At 53.5% G+C, this 10,409-nt stretch overlaps 2 protein-coding genes across 3 annotated transcripts in view; one reads left to right on the forward strand and one right to left on the reverse strand.

Annotated features, from left to right (window-relative positions):
- The window catches only part of ECE2 (endothelin converting enzyme 2), a 36,868-nt gene extending 26,467 nt beyond the window's left edge, over positions 1–10,401 (reverse strand). The window contains exons 1-3 of one of the 2 annotated variants that reach the window (XM_020879964.2): positions 9,700–10,401; positions 4,820–5,103; positions 3,702–4,155 (exon numbers count right to left, since the gene is read on the reverse strand). In XM_020879964.2, coding sequence (XP_020735623.1) covers positions 3,868–4,155; positions 4,820–5,103; positions 9,700–9,895 — 768 coding nt within the window. In that variant the 5' untranslated portion in view covers positions 9,896–10,401 and the 3' untranslated portion in view covers positions 3,702–3,867. Of the gene's footprint in view, positions 1–3,701; positions 4,156–4,819; positions 5,104–9,699 lie in introns of those variants that run through there. The other variant, XM_020879966.2, reaches the window with a different exon arrangement.
- CAMK2N2 (calcium/calmodulin dependent protein kinase II inhibitor 2) lies at positions 906–3,280 on the forward strand. Its single transcript, XM_070466306.1, has 2 exons — positions 906–1,361; positions 2,253–3,280. The coding sequence occupies exons 1-2, from the start codon at positions 1,193–1,195 to the stop codon at positions 2,321–2,323; spliced, it is 240 nt and encodes a 79-aa protein (XP_070322407.1). The 5' UTR covers positions 906–1,192; the 3' UTR covers positions 2,324–3,280.
- Positions 10,402–10,409: the final 8 nt, after the last annotated feature.

Raw genomic sequence — 10,409 nt, forward strand, 5'->3', positions numbered from 1 at the left:
GGCACACAAGAGCCCAAGCATGGATACAGAGGAACAGAGACAAAGAGATAGACGTAGACACCTGGAGTAGGAAATGGCAATCCACTCCAGTATTCTTGCCTGAAAAATTACAAGGACTGAGCGTGGCAGGCTACAGTAGTCAATGATGTCGCAAAGAGTTTGTCACACACTCATGCAATGTACAATGCATAATTTTTACTGCTGTGTAAAGCAAAGGTCTTTCTCAAACTAGTATAGCTTAAAATTTAAAAAAGAGAGACGTAGACAGAGACTATGACGCAAAAAGAAATGGGGCACCGAGGCAGAGACACAGACACGTCGAGATAGACTGACAAATAAATAGGCACAGACAGAAACAGAAGGCGGTCACAGAAACAGACTCCCGATGATCTGTTTCAGACCCGAAGAGCAATCCCACACGAGAGCGCGCCAAAGGTGGGGACACCACCCATTGGCCTGAGCTATTCCCGCGTCTTGCGGGTTCCCGCACACCTCCCGGCGTATCCGACTCTCCCCCCGCCACGCTTCCGGTGTCCGCCCCGCTTCGAATGCTGGCCCTGCTTCCGGCCCCGACCCGCCCCCCAATTCCCAGTGCCCCTAGCAAGCCATCTCTGAGCTTGTGTGCAAGACTCTCCTCCCGCCCCTCGCATGCCGGGGTCGCTCCTGCCTTCCCCCCAGTCCCGCCTCTCCCCGCCAGATCCTGCACCCGTTGTGGCCGGTACGGTTCGCCCAGGCGCCATTCCCGCCAATGGCAGGACCCTCCCATTTTCGCTCCAGTATCTCCGCAGAGAGCTGGAGGCGCTCGGGTCCCGGCACACACACACACACACCCCCACCCACCCCCCGCACCCCAGGCCCGCCTCCCTGCCTCCCACCCCTGGCCGCTGTCCGCCCCTCCTCCCCCGCGCCCCGCCCGCCCGGCTCTGCGGCAGTCGGGCGCTCATCGTCATTCCGCTCTCGCCGCCGCCCCCGCCCCCCGCGCACCGCCCCCGCCAGGTCCCCGCCGCCGCCACCGCCGCCGCCGCCGCCTGCCCAGCGGCCGGGGAGGCGGAGGCGCGGGGGAGGAGGCCCCGCTTGGCTCCGCAGCCCCGGATGCTGCATGACTTCATCCTTCCGCCGGCTCCCCTGCTGAGCGAGGGCCGGTCCGGCAGCTAGCCCGCCGCCCGCGCCCCGCCGCAGTCCCGCGCCCGCCATGTCCGAGATCCTGCCCTACAGCGAGGACAAGATGGGCCGCTTCGGCGCCGACCCCGAGGGCTCTGACCTCTCCTTCAGCTGCCGCCTGCAGGACACCAACTCCTTCTTCGCGGGCAACCAAGCCAAGCGACCCCCCAAGCTGGGCCAGATCGGCCGAGCCAAGAGAGGTACACGGCCGGGACCCGGAGTCGCCGCTTGACCCAGAAATCCTCCCCCGGGCGCCCCCCGACTGCAGTTCCCCGCCAAGCGCCCTCAGCTCTTGCCGCAGACCAGCGCAGCCAGCCGCGGTTGGGGGGCGGGGGGGCGGGTAGAGGGTGGTCCCTGCTGCAGTGTTGTGTCCCCCTCTTCTCCTCTCCTGGGAACGCAGTGCCCCGGATTCGATGCTCGCCACCTCTGGAAGTAGAGCCTTGGCACACGGGCGAGGGGGAGGGGCCGACCAGGGCATTCGGGGCTGCCTGAAGTGGGGACGTTGGGCGACTGGCCGCTTCTACAGGATTTTCAAACGCTGAGTCGGTGTATGCTACGAAAGAATCTTCGCGAGGGGAGGGATGCCGATTGGAGAGTGGGCAGGGGGGCGGGGGTTCGGTTGTCCTGGTTGTTTGCATGGGGAAGGGGCTCTGTTGGTGCCAGGATCGGAAGAGGGGTTGAAACCACAAGGTTAGATTGGGGAGAGGGCTGGAATAGATGGAGATTCGGGTTGAGGAGGGGATCCTGTTGAAGGCAGGGTGGAAGAGGGGGATCCCATCAGCAAAAGCTTTCCCATCAGCTCGGAAGTAGGAGAGCTCAGGCGGCGGGAGTATTTGGACTGGAAGGTTGAACGCTTAAGTCTTAGGAAGAGGGGCGTTCCTCCGCAAGGAGAGGAGCGGGTCTATGGGAGCTGGGGGTCGGCCTTGGGTTGAATCGGCAAGAAAGAGCAGATGGGGAGGGCACTGTAGCACGGGGGTCCCAGGGGCGTCTCTGAGCCACGGGCAGTAGCTGAATGGGGCGCGAGGACCCGGGGCCCATTCTCGCCGCTGCCCCCCGAGGCCGCGCGGCTGACGCGCTTTCTCCCTGCGCAGTGGTGATCGAGGATGACCGGATAGACGACGTGCTGAAGGGGATGGGGGAGAAGCCGCCGTCCGGAGTGTAGACGCGCCGGCTCAGGCGGCGGGCTCCGGGCCCAGCCCCGCGGCGGCCAGGAGCGCGGGCCGGCGATGCGGCTGCCGTCGCCCCCCGCCCCGGCCCAGGCGCCCGCGGGCGGGGACTGCAGGGCCGCGCCGCCTTCGGGTTGCAGTCGCTGCCGTCGCCGCCGCCAGGCACTCCGGAGCTGTCCGCTTCAGCACCACGGCGGCGGCGGTAGCGGCGGCGCGGACCGGCCCGGAGCCCGCCGCCGCGCTCTTGCACTTTAGAACCTCGGGCCGCAGCCCCACCCCGCACACCGGAACGGACAGAGACCCGCGGCCCTCAACCCCCGGCCCGTCCCCTCCCGCACGGCTCCCCTGCCCCGCCCCTCTCCGGCAGGTGTGGTCTGCAAACCGACTGCCTGCCGGTGTCGGACCTCGCGCGCGGCCAGGGATGTTTGGCTGCGTATTTGCATGAGCTTCCCACCCCTCTGAGCCCAGCCGCTCCTCACCCCCACCCCAGTCTGGCGTGACCCCAGCCTCAGCCTCTTTCTAAGGGACTTCCTCAGCACATTTGTATTTTTATATCCGACTCTTTGTTTACTAATTCCCCTCATGGTTCATGCCCTGCCCGCCACGGTCTCGGCCACGCTCTTCTGCGCCTGGCAGAAAGGATGGGTGTTGAGGCTGGGATGGGACAAGCCCCCAACATGGTAACCAACCACATGACCAGTCTGCCCATGCCTGATTCCAGGCGGCTCTCTGGCAGACCTCCTCCCCTCAAGGTAACACTTTCCAAGGGCCCAGGTCTGATTTTACCTTGGACCTTTGTGTCCTGCCCCTGGGATTCCAAACCGGGGCTGCACTGCATCTTTGGATGACACCTGTGGCCCTGGAGATGTTCTCAACCCCTGGGGGTGTCCTTTGTAAATGTCCTCCATCCTCACTGTACCAGGAGTGTGTGAATAAACACAGACCTCCCTGTGTGTGTGTGTGTGTAGCTGCTGCTTTGGTTTGCTAAGAAGTCAGCCCCAAATGGCTCCACTTCTTTTTAGGGAGGGAATAAGGTGCTTGGGAATCTCCGGTGCATGTTACTGGCAGAGAAGGGTTGCCAAGTAAACATAGGCAGGTCAGTCTGGCCTGGAAACACCATAATAGTGTGGTCTCCTTGGGTAAAGAATACAACCTAAGCAGGATAGGTCACCAGAGTTGGGGCTGGAGCTGGGGTCAAAAGCAATCTAGATTCAAAGTCTGCAGCCTTCTGTCAGTTAATCTAGGTTGGATGGGGGTCAGTAATAGGCCCTAGGGATGTAAGTGTCCAAGTCTGGCTGGCATGCAGAAGGGTTGTGCTGGACATGAATCACTGGTGGTTCAGTGTGGTGGGGGAAGCATTTGGGGAATCCAAGAGAGGTCTGAACCTGTATTTTTTTCATGTGGGGTTGCTTCCATCAGCTCTGTCTTAGGCATGAGGCCCCTGAGGTGTGAGCACCTTGGACTTGACCACTCTGAGTCAGGAATACCAAATACTTGAGCCTGGAGCAGAAAGGGAGGCTGATAGACCATGCTTCTGGCCTCACAGCTGAATGGCACTGAGGAAGTCCTCATGATCTGAGTCCTGGAGGAAGCGGGGTGGGGTGGGAGGTCTAGGGGGTGACAGGATCTGCGCCCCAAGGGCCAGCTGGGCCACAGTGAGCTCTTTGCCTTTCTGCATGAGGTAGAAATGAAAGTGGAAACCACTGCCATAGGTTGCATGCCTCAAGGACCAGCCATAATGAGCTTGAGCATAGTGCCTTGTCCGAAAATGGGGGGCAGCAGAGGTCAATGAGATGAACCGGCCCGTAGGGACCAGCACTCGGCTCACCTGCAAAGCAGATAGAGAAGCCATTGGTGAGAAGCCCACCTCCAGGTTCTCAAAGGTCAGTATTGCACCAGATGCCCTCCCAGTGAAACCTCAGGTTCTACCCTACATCCAGTAGCTCAGGGCTTTCCATGGCAAAAGAGTGAGGCTCCCTCTCTGCCTCTGGCTGTTCCACGGGGATCAGGCTACATCTTAGATATGTAGAAGCAAGGAAATGATGTCAGATGCAGGGGGCACTGCATTCCTGTCAACTGTTGACATTCCCTATCTGGGATCTGGCCACTGCCTCATCTCTGTGGCAACTCAGTATCCAGTCCTCAACCTCTGGGAGCCTGGCCACTCCAGCCCCCTATAATCTTGACCCAGCTTAATATCCTTTTCCTTCAGGTAACCAGAGTCCTGAAGGTGACCCACTACTTGCTCCAAACCATGCCTCCTTCTGGCTTCTAAGTTCTTCAAGTCTCCTAAAACCTTAACCCTTCATCCCCAGCTCTTTAAAAATATATATATTTATTTATTTTTGGCCTTGTGGCCTGTGGGATCTTAGTTCCCCAACCAGGGATCAAACTTGTGCCCCCTTCAGTGGAAGTGAGGAATTTTAACCACTGGACTACCAGGGAAACCCTCCCCAGTTCTTGATCAGCCCTTTCCCTTGTTGCTCCCTCACCTCATTTAGCACCTGGTCCACAGTGTGGACACCGTCAGAGGACACGGTCCAGGGATCCTGTTCACCAGTCAACAGGGCATCCAGTGTGCCCTTCTCAAGCACCACGTCGAAGGAGCCACTAGTGAAGCCCAGTGCCCGCACGTCCATGGTCTCCCATCGCAGCGTGGGCACGTGGGCATACCGAGCCCTCATGGCAGCCACCACTACTGATGAGTAGTCTACACTGGTCACATCAGGGAAGCCCCCAAGGAATAGCTCATAGCTCAGGGCACTGTTTCCACAGCCTGGAGAGAGAAGGGGTGGGTGACAAAAGGTCTAGGTTAGTTTTGGTTCTCACCTCCACAATTATCCACCCACTCTTGGCCTGTTTTCTCGAAACCCAAAGCCTCCTGTACTGAGGGAGAAGCAGCGTGGTACAAGAGCATGAGCCCCGGAGTCATACATATCTGGCACATGTCCTGGCTCTACCATTCCTGGCTGTGGGGACTAAGGCAAGTTTTTTACATACTAGGAACTTGGATTTCCTCGCCAGAAAAATGAAGACAACAATACCTACACTACACACAGGATGTGATGCACTAAATTTAACAACTAAAACACCCAAAGAGTAGGAGCTCTGAACTTAAAAGTTCAAGGATTTGGGTTCTGCTATCCCTAATCTTACAGCAGACTAGGAATAGTCTGCTATCCCTAGTCTTACAGACTTACAGGTAAGTCATTCAACTCTCAACCTCAGTTTTCTCAGACTCAGAATGGGGATAATATTATAATATAAAAGTCGCTCAGTCGTGTCCAACACTTAGCGACCCCATGGCCTATACAGTCCATGGAATTCTCCAGGCCAGAATACTGGAGTAGGTAACCTTTACCTTCTCCAGGGGATCTTCCCAACCCAGGGATCAAACACAGGTCTCCTGCATTGCAGGCAGATTCTTTACCAGCTGAGCCACAAGGGAAGCCCAAAAATACTGGAGTGGGTAGCCTATCCCTTCTCCAGTGGATCTTCCCGACCCAGGAATCGAACCAGGGTCTCCTGCATTGCAGGTGGATTTTTTCCCAACTGAACTACCAGGGAAGCCCTGGGGATAATACTGGCATGTAGTATTATTAATAGGATAATACTAGTATTATCCTAATTCCTAATCTCTCCTCTGATGACATCAACCATGGGAAGACTTCATGTTAGGGGTTTTTATCTTACTTGGGTTTCCAAGGCAGAATTAACAAGTAGAAGGGGAAACTAAGTGGGGACACACAGTGGAGATGACTCCTTGTATTAGACTGGCCAGAAAGTTTGTTCAGGTTTTTCTGTAACATCTTACAGGAAAACCCAAACGAACTTTTTGGTCAACCCAATAATACCCTCATGTACACTTGAGCACCACATATTGTTGTTCTCTTGATGAACAGAGTCCCTGTCATCAAGGAACTGATGCTCTGGTGAGAGCAGCAGATGTGTAATCAGGCAACTGCCACGTAATGTGATGAGTGTTTCAAGACGGACAGGCTGCAGAAGCACATGGGAGAGTCCCTGTCCCCACCTTAGGTGGGTGGGCTAATAGGCTCAGGTGAACTGACAACCAGTCAAGTCTTGAAGAATCATAACACTCTGGTGGGAAGTTTCTGGGAAGCAGTCCCAAAGGGGTGGAGGGAGGGTGAAGGTTAGAGGAGTAGATGTGGACCTACTGCCCAATGGGCGTGGCTTTCCTCAAAGATCTATTGGCCTCTTCCAGGCCCTCTTGTGGTCAGTATCAGCCAAGAACAGGCCTGGATGACAGTTCTTGGTGGCCTCACATGGGGATCCCCAGATCTTGGGATTAGATTGCCTTTAATCCCCATTTGCCTCCCTAAGAGGATCACAAAATAAGCTGCTGGGATAGCCCTAATCTAGCAGGCAGAGCTTGGCACCTGGACAGATGCCAGAGACTGCTGACTGGTCCTCAGCTGCCCTTCTTGTGTTCCTCAGACTCTGGGACTCAGGAAGAGTACTGTCTTGCCTGGGAAAACCCAATGTGTGCCTCCCAACACTGGAACCACAACAGACTCTGGGACAGGAGGTGAGGGTGACTGAGTAGGAGACCCTAACTCAGTTCAGGTTGAAATCCCACTAGGTTCTCTGACCCATAATGCCTTCATCACCCAACACCTGACCCCATATGCCTGCAGTGCTCTGTCAAACTGTGGACAGATCCAAATTTCCTTCTGCTGTCCCCTTTGGTACAGGAATGGCATCTTCCAAGACAACTTTATTAAAGATGGAGGGAAAATAAAACTTGACCACAGAGCCACTTTATGCCTACAAAGCAGTGACTTGGGACTAACAACTAAGATGAGGCTTGGAACAGCCACTGTTTCCCTAGGTGGGGCCTCAGGGAAGCAGAGTTCTGGATCCAAGATCCAAGAATGCATCATATGGGAGCCCAGAGCTATGTGGATGCTATCTCCAACACCAAGTGACTGAAGTATAAACCAGAATACCAATTCACTAATTTATAACAGGAAAAATAGCCATCACGGGGTCTGGACAGTCAATCCTCTGGTCAGTCCCTTGTGTCTCTATAGGAAATATAAACTTAAGACAAAAATATAATCAGAAGATTCTACAGAGCTTGGAGTCAAGCAAGAAGAGAGAACCAGAGAAGTATAATGACAGCAAAACTGGGACAGCCACATAAACTCATCTGCAATGTGGAATCTAGCCATAGGGACTAGACACACAAATCTTCAGGGAAGGTCCTCTTTCTCTGAGAATTCCCAGAGAAAGTGCCTCTCTGACTCCCATTTTCAATAATAATAATGATAGCTAACAGTTTTTGAACACTGGGTCCCACGCTAAGTACTTTATAAGGATTATCTCAGTTTATTTTCCCAGTAGCTCCATACAGAAGATACTGTTACAGCAGCCATCAACATTTTCTGGTTGGGACAGCAACTGTATATAGCCTGGAAAGCCTAACATATTATTTGGCAGTTTTCAGAAAAAATTTACTGAACTCTAAGAATAAGTCTCATAATATTTTTCACTAATTTCTAAGGGTTGTCATGAGGATTAAATAAATGAGAAAGGTCCGCCACATTCCCTAGCATCTACCAGGTGTTCAATGTGTTTCTTTAGGTGAAATGTGACATAGGGTACTCCCTAAGCTGTGGGTTCTGTTCTTAGATCTTGGGAATTCTGTCTGGAAAGTTTTTTATTTTGATCTTTAGACATTTCCCTCCTCTATCCAGAAAAGGATACCTCCTAGTCAGGCAGAATTTAAGGCAGTGTTTCTCTGCCAATCACCAGATGAGAATCAGTCTGCAGGCTTGTTGAAAATATAAACCCCTGGGGCCAGCCTTAGACCATCAATTAGATGGTTAATTTTTAATTAGAAAATCAAGGTGGGTCCAGTTTTCCAGGTTATTACACTAAAGCTTGAAAAACAGAGATCTATGTTAAATCTATAAATAAATGTAATGGTTTAAAGTCACAAAATTCAAGAGAGTTTTTAACCTCTAGGGGGAAGAGCTTTAGGGGCCCACACAGAAAACCCTGAATACACAAGGCTTTTAATTTTGTTGGGCATTTTTCTAGGTATCTTTCACACTCATCTTTTTTTTTTTTTTCCACTCAATCATCTGAAAAGCTGATAAGTATGTACTCTTTTTTTTTTTAAGGCTGAGAAAATGGAGGCACATAAATTTAAGTATTTTGTCCAGGGTCCACAGCTATGATCCATGATTTTGTCCATGATTCCACAGCTAAGATTACATGTGCCAAGATCCCTACATAATTGGCTGCCTCCAGGGTCCAAGTTCCTAAGCACTTTCTGGTCAGAAAAATGCTCTGCTTATCAAACTGAATAGGGTATATACACACATTCAAGTTATTATTTATGCTTTACATATATTTACATATAAACGTCTCCATGTGAAATATTTCACTTAATCATACACATGCTTTTAAAAATATCAAGATTTTGGGAGGAAATCCGTTGCTTAATCAAACTTCACTGGAGCCCTCAACGCTGGCAGTGGAAGAGAATTCCAAGGTCGGGGTTTAGGTGGATCTCTCAGAGACCCACCTTGTTCTCATTCGTGTCCGACTCTTTGAGACCCCGTGGATTATAGCCCACCAGGGTCCTCTGTCCATGAGGATTCTCCAGGCAAGAACACTGAAGCGGGTTGCCAGGCCGTACTCCAGGGGATCTACCCAACCCAGGGATCGAACCCAGGTTTTCCTCATTGCAGGCGGATTCTTTAGTCTGAGTCAGCAAGGAAGCCCTACCCCCAAGTACGTTCCTTCTGAGGAAACACACCAATCTTGATTGCACTCTCCCGTCAGAGGGCGCTGTCCTCATCCTCACTGCACAAGGCGCGGGGAAATGGGGGAGCGGGACACAGAGGACCCGATTTCAGTTAGTTTGGAGAGTCAAGAGAGAACTCTCTAGGAGACAATGACCCAGTGGCGCAAACAGAAAAGCGCTAGGCATTCCGCTCAAGGTGGATGCACGTGCCTTATCCAACTTGAATTCTCAGTCCCTAGAAATGAATCCGGGGCTCAGAGTTTATGATTTGTCCTAAATCATACCGTCAAGTAGCGCTGGGACTTGAACTAGGTCCTCTGAACTCTCCAGTGCTTGAGGCGGCCTCCCCAGGGTTCGCAACGGGGTCATGGGTCACCTACCACCTTCAGTCTCAGAGAGACTGTCTTTCCCCTGAAGGTCCCGGGACTAAGAATCTCTTGGCTCCTGTTTGCCCTGGAGAAATACTGCCGAGATTCTAAAGGTACCGGATCCTAACTTCTGACAGGGATGTTCTCGGAGAGCGGCAGGCAGAAGCGAGGGGCGGGGCCAATCCAACCAGCTCCACCTGGACTGGGCAGCCCCGGAACTACCCACCTAGCACGAGGATACGGTCCTCCGGCCGCAACTCCGGCTCTAGGAGGTCGCGGAAGGAAGAGAAGTCTCCGAACCACTCGTAGGGGGCAGAGTCGGCAGCGCCCTGGTATCGCTGGTCCCAGTACTGGACCTCGCGGTACCCGCAGTTCTTCTCCGGTAACTCCGGCACCGGTACGGAAGGCCCCATACAAGCCATTACTTGTGGCTGCGGGGCAGTGAGGGCAACTGGCCCCCACCTCTAGGCGGGGCGTGGTGCTCCAATGTAGCCAATGAGAATGGTGGCATAGGGAGGCGTGGCCTTTGTGTCTCCGCCCAGCATCTGCAGTTGCTCAACATAAACACGTGGAACTTCCGTCCTCTGCTAAGCGCTCGAGAAAGAATCTTCCGGGTGGGCAAGTTGTATCGTCCATACGCTGAATTCTCTGGGTGCACTGCTCACTAACATCTGAGCGCCACACTCATGGTGTCACACATTCCGGGTCGTCACTACCCACCTCATTTTCAGTTTGACAAGCTCTTTCCATTAAGAAGCCTGAATGTTAATAAAAGATTCATTTCTTCCCAGTTTTGAGCACCCAGAGGGCTCTGAGGGGTGGCGGGAGTAGCGCGGACACGGGTCTTGCTCTCTAGGAAACACGGGCATGAACGCAGATATCAACACAGGCGAAGTGTTAATGCTGGGCAGGGGAGGTGAAGTGCGGAAGGGACGG

Source organism: Odocoileus virginianus, chromosome 4, assembly GCF_023699985.2.
Source record: "Odocoileus virginianus isolate 20LAN1187 ecotype Illinois chromosome 4, Ovbor_1.2, whole genome shotgun sequence".
In the NCBI taxonomy this organism is placed as follows: domain Eukaryota; kingdom Metazoa; phylum Chordata; class Mammalia; order Artiodactyla; family Cervidae; genus Odocoileus; species Odocoileus virginianus.

Coding starts and splice junctions, on each gene's coding strand:
- CAMK2N2 (XM_070466306.1), top strand. CDS start 1,193: ATGTCCGAGATCCTGCCCTACAGCGAGGACAAGATGGGCCGCTTCGGC. Junction 1,362..2,252: donor GATCGGCCGAGCCAAGAGAG/GTACACGGCCGG, acceptor CTCCCTGCGCAG/TGGTGATCGAGGATGACCGG.